The sequence below is a fragment of the Monopterus albus genome, unplaced genomic scaffold, assembly GCF_001952655.1.
Source record: "Monopterus albus unplaced genomic scaffold, M_albus_1.0 scaffold272.1, whole genome shotgun sequence".
NCBI lineage: Eukaryota > Metazoa > Chordata > Actinopteri > Synbranchiformes > Synbranchidae > Monopterus > Monopterus albus.
In genome coordinates, this window is record NW_018128152.1 from 1005650 (window position 1) to 1017555 (window position 11906).

Sequence of the window (11906 nt, forward strand, 5' to 3'; positions counted from 1 at the left end):
CTGAATACTTTCCGTACCCACTGTATGTGAAGGAGACAAAGACAAACAGCAAGGGAATAGTGTGTATACAGTATGTATATATGCATAAGCTCTCATATTAGAATCTGTAATACGTGTTTCATGATGTACCTGCAGGGCCTGCTGAAGTAGCTGAACGTCCGTTGTGCCTGTGACCTCCCTCAACTGGTTTAGTAGCGTCTGCTGGTGCTATTGAAGGGAAAATAGGAAAGGACACGAGGCAATTCAGAGGATGATGGAAGACTAGTTTAGCAGAGGTTCAGGTTCTTAAAAAAATATACAGAGAAAGGCAACAATTTCAGCATTAATTCAAATTCAAATTCAGCATTAATACTAAACTTTTTATAAGGCTCTTATACACTTGACCAGATGGATCATGAAAGGCACAGAGGAAGGCTCAATACATAGATTTGTTTTTAACTATTCAGAATTAGAAGCTGTGGGGAATTTGCAATGACATGCTGCATCACAGTTACTAGTGCAATGCACAGTGCAGCTAACCAATTCCCTATGGAGGTTCAGCTGCTCTAAACAGCGGTACATATGGAAGCAATGTTGAGGGGTACAGAGGTGCAACATTTAGTAAAATAAATGGTTAAAAAATGAATCTGCAATTATCACGATAATCACTTAGTTTAAGACATGTTTCAAGCAAAACCTCCACTCACTCACTGGTTAAAGATTCTTAGATATGACAGTTTGCTTCTTCTCTTTGTGGCACCTCTTTCCAAACTTGGCACTGGTTGAATGAAACAAAATCAAGTGCTGAAAGCACTACCCTAGCAATGCTGAAGATGGCTAAAATTTATTGCTGAAACAGCTGAAGACTAAGATGCAAAGCTGAGTAATGCTGAAATAAGAAAAGAAAAGCTGAAGTTGGGAGAACAACTTATTATCAGGCCTTCATGTGAGCTTAAGTTCCAATCCTGGGCTTTTATGTTGAAAATCCCACATATTTTTGAACATTTTTGCACAAATAATGTTGCACCAACCGAAAGCTCCCTATCAAATACTGCCCCTATTAACCCAAGTCTGGTGTCATTGATGTCAAACCCAGCATGACTGCCAGGCTTTACCATGCACGCTTAACCTGCAATGTACAGTTTGAATAAGTACACTATAAATAATGGGAAAGTGCACTTAGGGTAAGTGTCAAAGGCAGGGGTCTTTAGAACCCTTCAGTTCAGTTCAGTTCAGTTCAGTTCAGTTCAAATGGGTCTTCGATGGTTTAGGACTCATTACTGTTGCTTGTTTTCATATAGCTCAGATTGATCACACATCATACTGTACATTTATGGAAATTCTGCACTCTATCTACTTAATGGATATTTTTGAACACTTTTAATTAATCTGATATAGCTATTACACAAAATCCAATGAAAAACTATTTGTGGCTTGTTATCATCACAACCAAACAAATGACGCAGACTTTCATCCAACATGTATTCATTTACAATATGAATGTGAAAAAGTTAAGACAAACAAATATGGATGAGACCTTAAATGAATATCAGACATCACAGCTCACCAAAGGTCCTGAGAAAATGGACTTGGCTCTGGACAAAGAATTCTCTAACTGGGTCGTGTGTCAACCACATTGCCACATACACAAAACTTTGTTTACAGTGATGTAAAATAACTCCCATTCATTATCGTCAACCACATAATGTGGGATTCCAACATTTCTTGCTATAAGGAGTGTAGAGATCTGGAAAAGATGCTCTTTCTTTGACTACCAAAATGCCAGCTGGGTGGAAGATGGGGGACACCAATAGAGTTTAAATGCAAAAAAAAGTTAGTAGTAGTTAGAACTTTGAAAGTACAACAGTGTGCAGTAGGGATGCAACTAATGATTATTTTAATAATCAATTATCCATCAATTATTTCAACAATTGATCAGATATATATAAAAACATGCAGAATTTTATTTTCCACATAACAGAAACAAATGCACTTTGTTTTAAGACAGAAAAAGTGTTGATCACAAAGGAGGTTTGTGTTAATAACACAGAAGAGCAGGATCTCCACGACTGACAGTTTTGTGTGTGTGTGTGTTTTTTTTTAAACATTGAGTTGTCAAGTGTTTGTGTGTGTAACAGAGAGAAATAGAACAGGGCAAAGAGGGACTGAGTAAATACTTGCACTACTCACAGCACTAGATTAAAATAAGATTTAACCTATTTTAAATCAATATGTGGCAGTCAATGTTGATACTGTAGCAGCCCATCACAAATAAATCAGTGTTTCGGAAACAGTGAACTTAATTCAATGCGCCACATACCCATAATGTTGTGCCCTGCAAGTTTTTTTACAGACTGTTATTCATTCATTCATTTTCTACCGCTTAGTCCCTGAACGGGGTCACGGGGGCCGGAGCCAATCCCAGCCAGCAATCGGGCGAAGGCGGGGTACACCCTGGATAGGTCTCCAATCCATCGCAGGGCTAACACATAGACGAACAACCACACACACGCACTCACTCCAATCAACCTAAGCTGCATGTCTTTGGACTGTGGGAGGAAGCCGGAGTACCCGGAGAGAACCCACGCAAGCACGGGGAGAACATGCAAACTCCACACAGAAAGGTCCCAGGTGGGGCCCGAACCTGGAACCTTCTCACTGTGAGGCAACGGCGCTAACCACTGTGCCACCGTGCTGCCCGACTGTTATGTGCCTTGCAAATAATTTGAAGTGTATAACATTAATAATGTATTTAAAATTTAATGTGCAGTGCCAAACATATGAAATATATAGATTACTGCTTTGAGAATTCATTAGTTACACACTATAGAGTAATTAACTATCCAAGAATTATTTGAAGATGCTGGCTCAAAATCACTACAACTAAACTGACTCCTAATAGATGTCAATGAAAAAAACACAAGTGAAGTTTAATTATCATCAATATAACAACTAGAAAAACCTGTGTTTACAAATGAGCATATAGGACTCAGTTAAAGACATCTGAATGGCAAAAATTCTGCCATAGTATCCTGATGTCAGGGCCCTGATGCTTTTTTTAACCCCAAGAGCAAATGTTTTCTTTCTTGCCTTTGTTAGCATAATAGCATATTAATAATGCACAAAACCTAGTTTGTCTGTGACAACACTCACAGTTTACACAGCCTAGCAATAAACATAATACACATACAGTAGACCAGGGTAGGTTGCAGCTATAGACTGATGATTCTGACAGCGGTCTCTACCAACCCTATAGAGGAGGTGCCATGCTGGCTTATCTGACATGCCACTGTAGAGCAAGAAATATTACTGAGGAAGCCAGACAATCAGTGCTTATTTAAAGGAAAAATGCAGGAAGGAAACTATCAGAATACATTAATAACTCAATTCCTCTTTTTTTCACTCTGTCAAACATTTGTGTTCAATATTTATAACAGCACACTGCCACTGCCAGAATTACAGCTTTTCCCCCAAAGGCTCCAATTACAGCAGGTACAGATATGAGACCTGCAAGAGTTCCATTTCTAAGGTGGCCAAAGCATTAGAAGTCATGTACTTTCAACCAGTGTAGACAAATAAACAAAATGACAGTGTGTTTTTTTTGTCACTGAAAAAGACTGGCGGCAGGTTTGTTGGCACCAAGTATGGCAGGGTCAGTGAAGTGTGACAGAAGTTACGCCTATGGCAGATTTGGGCTAACTCCACCACAAGAGCAGTTACTCGGGCATGAAAACACACATGCATAGTTGTCATCTCCATGTAACATGGGTGTTTGTCACACTGGCCATCAACTAGTAGCAGCTTGTGAATAACACAAGTGAAGTCATTGCATGGCAGAGGGGACAATGCTGAGGGGGCATTCCCAGTGAATCTACTGAAGATGTACTCAAATTCTTTACTTAAGTAAAAGTAACAATATTCCAGTGTAAAAATACTATGTTACAAGTAAAGCTGCTGCGTTCAAAATGTTACTTAAGCAGAAATACAAAAGTACTGGCATCGAAATATACTTAAAGTATCAAAAGTAAAAGTACTTGTTATGCAAAATAGCACATTTCACATTAATAAATATTAAATTACTGGAATATAGTTATTGACACATTATTGTGTACATCACATTTAATGCTGCAGCTTGCGAAGGGAGAGCTCATTTTAACTACATTATATGCTTATAACTTAAGTACTGCTGGGTATTTTGTGAACTTCCCACCAGGAATCAATAAAATCAGATTATTATATTGTATACTGTAAACTTAAAGAACCAATGGCATGCTTTTCCTTGTTTTCTGACTTATCTACAATGTTATAACGGTGAATTCTCATCTTAGATGTGACCTAAAGCTCAAAAATTGAAATGTACATATGTTCTAGTACTTCTATGCAGAAGCAACTCGGTTTATACCCGTATCGTGAACTCTCGATCACAAGACTTTTTTTTCCTAACAAAATAAAGTAATAAGTGATAGTTTAAGGATTTCCTTGAATTGTCATAATCTCCAGTCAGTTGCACATTCATGTGAGCTTGCTTGACATCCACGGGTGCCGTTGTAAACGCAGAATTTTCTGACTGCACGCGTGTGGATATATGTATTTTACCTCTTGCTGCTGCACTGTGACCAGAGGATGCAGAGAAAAATAAAGGGCCTGAGTTTACTGCATGTCTGGGAATGTTTCTGTACAGAGACTCGCTGTTTTACTGGACCAGTTCTAACCTACAAGCAGCTGACCAGTGAAGCACCTGTGGCGGTGAATGATCAGCTCATCAACACTGGATTGCGCCAGAGCACAGTACCCGTTTGTTTTGACTGCTTGAGGCCACTGTGTCTGCTGCATGTGATGTGTTGCTCGTTAACGAGCAGATTAACGACCCATGATGTTACTGTTGGTGCTACGCTACCTGTTGGAATTAATTTCACTACTTTGGGACAATATGTGCTCAACCACCTAGTTGGATTTACAGTCCTTGCAGCATTATTCCAGTTAAAATACTGTATGGGGTTTCTCAATTACCCGCTATGTTTAGGGTGTTGCACATCTCTTTTCCACTGTTTACCTATCTATGGAAGAGAAATTCAAATTAATTAATGCCAATGCAGTTACCTATTGTAATCTAGTGCTGTGAGGTGACAACATCGGCAACAGGAGTTGTGCATGTTCACAAACTATCCTCTTGTTTTTAGGAAGAGGCTCTCTGGTTTTATCATTCTGAAATAATTACAGACTATTTGGAGTTATGAGGGGTGCCAAGCTAATCTAGAGGAACGCAAGATTAAACATGAAATGAGCATGCCATGTGGACTTTAATCTGATTCTGAAAACTAGTAACTAAAGTTATCAAATAAATGTAGTGGAGTAAAAAGTACAATATTTGCCTTTAAAATGTAGTGAAGTAAAATTATGAAGTAGCAGAAAATAAAAACAATCAAGTACAGATACCTCAGAAATGTACCTATGTACAGTACTTGAGTAAATGTACTTAGTTACTTTCCACCACTGAATTCCAGGTCATGCAATATGACCTCATATGACTAAAACCTGCACCTATTTGGTGAAGTTATGACTAGCCTATACTACACTCATGCGTTGTCACAATAAATCAAACCCGAACAGCTCTGCATGCTGAATTTTATAAAAGTGTGTAAAATCTAAAAGTTATTTGCAAAAGTTAAGTCATGCAACTGAAATTGCTCAAAAATCTATGAAATTTTTCTAGACCATTTTTGCTGATATAATTTCAGCTCTTGAAAAGGTCAGACTGCATAACAGGGTTTGTGTTACACTGCTACTTTTAAGTCTGAGTCATCAAGGACCGCTAAGTATTTATTTTTGCATGTGTTCCAACCTCCTGAATGTCACCAACCCATCGGATATTCACTTCACCCTGCTAGCTTATATTTTTTAGGCAAGTGAAATATGGCAGATTAGGTTTAGCACAGTGGGCCTACGCTGCGGAACCACAGTACTGAATTGTATGCAGTGTAGTAAAACATAACTACGATTACGCAACTCTTATGCAAAAACTACAATTTCTTTTTATTTGGACTAGCATCTTGCCCACGTATCAGTGGTTAACGTTGCATAACCGAGCAGAGCTATGCAGTGCGGGGCTTGGCGGTTATAGAGTAAACCCCGTAACCAGGAGCCCAAGCAACCATTAGTGCCCTTTTGTAAACTAAGAGTTATGATGAAATGTAACCTGATCATCCGCCTTCAGTCATTAACCATCACACACTTGGCTTTTTATCAAGCTACTCAATCCCCGCCAAGCTTGCACGGCTCACCTGTTTCTACCTCCGCCCCTCGCTAGCCTGTACTTTGTAAACAAAGATTTCAGATATATGATGAGCAATCCAGGAAACATGTAAAAACACAAACATAAATAGCCGCCCTCACTGACTAAACTAGATAAGCATTATTATGCTAGTCGTACCCTACAAAGTGCAATGTCTTCAATAATGCGCCACGTGAAATAAAAGATCTGGTTACTCAATACTACGAAGTTGACGACACTAACGTTAAGTCTGTAACTTGGCCTTATTTATTTTAGTTGACAACATAGTTAGCCCAAAATGCTAACGTCACCGAACTGAATATCGTCCAAAAATAATGTGAACCGCAAGCCACCGTTAACGTTATAATGTTACAACTTACACAACAAACATTACTACTGTCAGCTAACGCTCCGGCCAACAGCTAAGCTAAGTTAGCAAAATACTGGATAACGCTTTACGCTAGGAAAACGTTACGCCTATCTTAACTAATTTGCAAACGGTTCCTTATCAACATGCGTCCCACAACTCTAATAAAACAATGATTCTAGGCTAACCTAACTAAGCATGATAGCCCGAGAGCTGATTTTACAAGTACTGTGAGCAATAAAACTGTTAGCCATACAGTTAGGCTAAAGTTAGCTTCTGTAAGCTTACCTTCTGAGAATGCTGCTGGAGGACATTCTGCTCCACGGTCATGGCCGGTTCAGATATAAATGTATTACAACTCAAACCGGGAGTAGCTAAACGCACGGAATAGCTTTTACTAAAGCGAATTAAAACACGGTATTATGATGTCTCCTCCCTGATCAGCGAAATTACGGGCGCCATGGCAAAATGACGAACCCAGGTCGTCAGCAGGCATGAAAACATTGGTCTTCCCTGCCTGAACTCTGGGATCGATTACTCACGTCTGTCATTAGTGCATTTACCTCACAGATCAGACAGGCGTTTGGAAATTATGTGGAATATGATAAGAATCATATTGTTTTGGTCTCATATTAATGTTTTTATTATTGTCCACATCTGCCACTCCTTTACTTAATGTGGTGAACATGTGTTGTTTGGTCTTGACCATGCCATGAACAAGACTATGCAATAAGTACTTGATCTTGACAAAATTTAACGTCAGCTGGGTAAAAAGGGTCAAGCCCCAGAGCTCGTCTTTTTCTCTTTTATTATCAGCCGGGGGACACACAGTAACCACAGAACACAGGAACACTAACACACAGTAACAACTCCACCGACCCAGAACTACACACCTCCCGCCCAGATGGGCATTATGGGGGGCCCTGCCAATGATACAGTATCCAAAATGTAACGTCTTTTCTCAAGGAAAACCTGTAGTTGGCTAAATGGACACAGTTTTGACTAGGATAATATGAAAACAACGATAGGAAATGTTGGCCTATATAGTAGGTCCTACCATCAATAGTTTTTGAATGTAGTTTTATATTTGACTCTTATCTCTTTTGCTCTGAATATGCATACTGCAATATTACTTTAGCTTTGCAAAATAAGAAAGGAAAGAATAGCTGTAACATTTCACTGTAAATTGAAATTGGTCTGACATTTTAGAAAGATCAAAGCTGGATGAATACATATCCATGCACTCAGTGTTTGTCTAGTTATGGAATGCCAGTATGTTTGACCAAAATAGAAACAAGTGTTAGTCTCATGGACATCTTTATAACTTAGGTGCAGGTGGATATATTCTTAATATTCTATAAAAACACTGAGCACAGCTAATACTATTTTACATTCAACAGAAAAAATAAGTTGTGAATGGTATGTTGTGCTGCTCAGTTTTTGCCTTTCATCACATTGTTAAATTGTGTAGCTCTGCAGGTATTGTTTATTATTTGCTCTTCATATGCAACAAATCATCAAGGTTAATGGTTTTGTTAATGATTTTAACATTCAGGTAAAGTTATTTTTGCAACACATCCTTACAATTGCAATACACAATGGTGTCACAACGGAAGAAGCAAAGTAATCAGTGCAACATAATCATATTCATCATATTCTTATCAGGGTTAACTTCAGTATGACTGATTCATCTCATAAAATTATGACCATATGTTATGAAATAAAAAAAAAATATTTAGACTGAGATTAACTTAACAATTCAGCACCATAGCATTAAAATATATGCCAAAATTTTGACTTTATTGACAGTTTACAGGTATTATGATATACAACACCAATAACTGTGAAAATTGTGTCTGATTCTTTCTTCATTTTGTACACACAATTTATAGAACAATTTGGTAATTTGATTTCACATGAGAAATGTCGATCACTGTCAGGTGAGACTGAAACCGTGTTATAAATATCAAATATAAAATAACAATTCTAAATATCCTTTAAAATGATATGTATTGTATCTATGAGTGACATGACAGCAGCAAATACAAAAGCACTGCTGTGATGTCGCTACTGGACTGATGCTGCTGTATTAAGTGTATATAGGCTTCTACAAACCTAAACCTCAGCTGTTTGCTCCTGCTCTTTATCCTTTAAGGCAAGACCTATACCTGACCTCCAGGAGGTGCTATGATGACAGCACAAACTTGTGGAATTGCAACAGTAATGCTACAAGAGGCATAATATTAAAATGCATTCAGTTTCATTTGGAAATGTGTGATGAGTATGTAGATTCAGATACTGATCATTTCCACAGCTTCCAAAACACTACATCTGATCATTAATTAAAAGCAGTGAAAGGTGTTAGGTAACTACATTTACTTATGCACTGTACTTACTGTAAGTCCAACTTTGGTACTTAAGGAACTTGGTAATTGTTGGAGTATTTACATTCTCTGCTACTTTATACTTTTATTTCACTACATTTGAGGGGGAGATTATTGAACTTTCAAGCCCTCCAAATTTATCAGATTGAGCTATTTTCTAGGTTAACATTTTGCATAGTGCAATCACTGTAAAAATCTTCCTTCTACCAACTAATTCATCTATTTTTCAGTCCTAAATGTTGTAGGCCTATTGTTTTAACACAGTGGGTAAACATCTTCTACTGTCATAAAACTATTTCAACCTGTTTTATTAATTAATTTTAGTTTTATGAATATTCTAAAATAATGTGATATTTTTGTCGGATTATTCACTGATCTTATTCTGCCCTCTTTCAGATACTCTCACATAAATTAGTGAAAGGTTATTGAAACAAGCTGGCTTTTATTGGAAGCAACTTAAAATAATCCAACTTGACAGGCCAAAACAATATAAACAATATAACTATCATATAAATCATAAAATTGGCTCCAACTTAAATAAACATTAACATTAACATGCTGTTTACATGGTAATGCAAAAGTTATTAAAATGCAGTTATTCATATTATGATTTTTCATAGTGTGTGAATATTTGAATAATAAATACATCCAGGATTTGTCATCTAAAATATGTCCTATATCTGGCCTCATTTTTCAGACCAACATCCAAACACTGGGCATTCAAATCTGTCAGCTGTTATTAATTCAGTGCAAGATGGAAGAGAACAGTCCTCTCACACAGAACTGGGTCATCCTTTAGATGTTCAGGAATAGCATTGTTGTAATAGTTATAACTGAAGCAGTCACCATGCTTTGTTCATATGAACTGTGTCATCTAAGTAGTACACATAAATATTAATGAGAATAGTCAGAACTTGATATTGGAGGAACAGTTTATAAACAACATCAGGGGTGTAAGAGGGATGATTTCATAAGTATACATTTCAGTTTTGTGCAGTTTCATAGCATAAGGAATTGTACTAAAAACCATGCTGAATGTAATTTGATTTTATATGTAAACCTACAGTATATAAGCGCATACATTATAAAAAAATGTTTTGTTATAGCCTCAGTGCTTGAGTCAATACAAGCATTAGCTATTAAGTGTTTTTTCCAGTAGATGGCAATGTCCTCCTTTGTAGCTTTAGATTGTTTAATGACAGACCTACGCAGCAGCAGTTACAAATCACAGTTGTTTCCAGTTTTCAGTGTTGCACCTTAGTCACTATCTCATACTTCTAGGTGCAGCATGCTAAATTATTGACTGACCACCAGAGTGTGTGAATGTTATCCTAAACACCCAGAACACCTCTTTAAACAGTGCTCTTGTTTGAGCAGACACATCACACAACTTGACCTCAAGGTAGGAGGTAGAGCAATCAGTCAGAGAATCTGGGAAGCTGTCAGGAAACTAATCAGAAAATAAGTTGATGGATCATTTGGCAAAGTCAAACAGTAGCTGCTGCAGTCTGGATAGATCCTTGGCAGACAAGCTGATATATAAAGAGCTCAGACTTGTTTGTTGAAGATCAAAACGGATCCTGAGAGTGAGCCCGAGGGCTGTATAATAATAGCTTCATTCATTCAAAATCCCCCTCCTCTTTGTCTGATTCAGTCATCCAGCACACATAAAATGTACTGTACAGTATATAGCAAATGCAGTTTAATACAAATTTATAAAATCATATGCATTTTGAGCAAATACACAAACAAGGAATAAAATGACTAGGATGGATACAGATTGTGTCCTGTGGGATAGATACAACTGATGCATTTCAGATTTTTATTTCCTAACATGCAGTTCTTATGTCTTTTGAACAGGGAGCCTCCTTTGGGGGGCATGCTGAACACTGTGATTCAAATTTATTTGAGGTGTATATATAACATTTAGGGTATTTGATGATCTGTTGTCCAGAATATCTGCTTGACTTGTGGCAGGTAAACCTGTAATGTCTTTAACCTTAGCCTGCACATTGAATGAAACTGTGAAATATTAATCCGTGTGGTATCATAGAAGCAGACGGTCTTGTCTTTCAAAAATCATTGCCTGGGGATTTAAATGCTCTAACTGTTGGTTCTAGTTTAATTGTTACTTTTATTACACCCATGTTTTCACTGGTGTCCACATCCTTGGGATCCTGCAGAAGAACAGCCAAGCATGGCGCCTATTCTGATGCTAAAACAACCTTTGCGAACAGACCAGGCTGAGTTGTGTTTATGTAGACAGTTTGCACACACATTATGTTGCAACAGTGTTTTGGAAACAAAATCTTGTGTTGCATCCATGGGTATCTTTTCAGTGCTGCCCTCTTGAGTCTATTTGTGCACTTGCCAGGTTTTACTCACTGTCCACATTTTACTCAGGGGTTTTAGAGATAGGCCAGGCTCCAGGGCTGCAGATGGACACTGTAGAGTTACTGTGAATAAAGATCTTTTTTATTTATTAAGTAAAGGCTTGCAGCAGTTACCCCTCAGAATCTGGCTGACCAAATGTCATCCAATATTGTCCACACATTCTAAAATAGACCACTGTGTTAGTTACTATACTATATGAAACTGAGTTGTGATCATTTTTATGAGTGTAGTCTTTTACATAATGGTTCCAGTGAGTCCAGAGGAGTTGGCACAGTCATTGTGACATTCAGTATGTTTAAGGATGTCTTCTGGAAGCAGAGTCAAGGTTCTCTGTGTACGGAAACTTATCTTTCACCATTTTTAAAGACACAAAGTGCAACCTCTTAATTGGTAAATCTTGATACTGGTTATCCAATAAGAAGTATAATATATGGTTAATTTATACATAGGAAAATCCATCCATCCATCCATTTTCCTCCGCTTATCCGGGACCGGGTCACGGGGGCAGCAG

At 37.7% G+C, this 11906-nt stretch overlaps 1 protein-coding gene across 5 annotated transcripts in view; it reads right to left on the reverse strand.

The window, feature by feature from the left end:
- The window catches only part of usp25 (ubiquitin specific peptidase 25), a 43214-nt gene extending 36066 nt beyond the window's left edge, over window positions 1-7148 (reverse strand). For all 5 annotated transcript variants that reach the window (XM_020622110.1, XM_020622109.1, XM_020622108.1 and 2 more), the window contains exons 1-2: window positions 6906-7148; window positions 130-207 (exon numbers count right to left, since the gene is read on the reverse strand). In XM_020622110.1, coding sequence (XP_020477766.1) covers window positions 130-207; window positions 6906-6947 — 120 coding nt within the window. In that variant the 5' untranslated portion in view covers window positions 6948-7148. The remainder of the gene's footprint in view (window positions 1-129; window positions 208-6905) is intronic.
- Between the last annotated feature and the right edge of the window lie 4758 nt (window positions 7149-11906).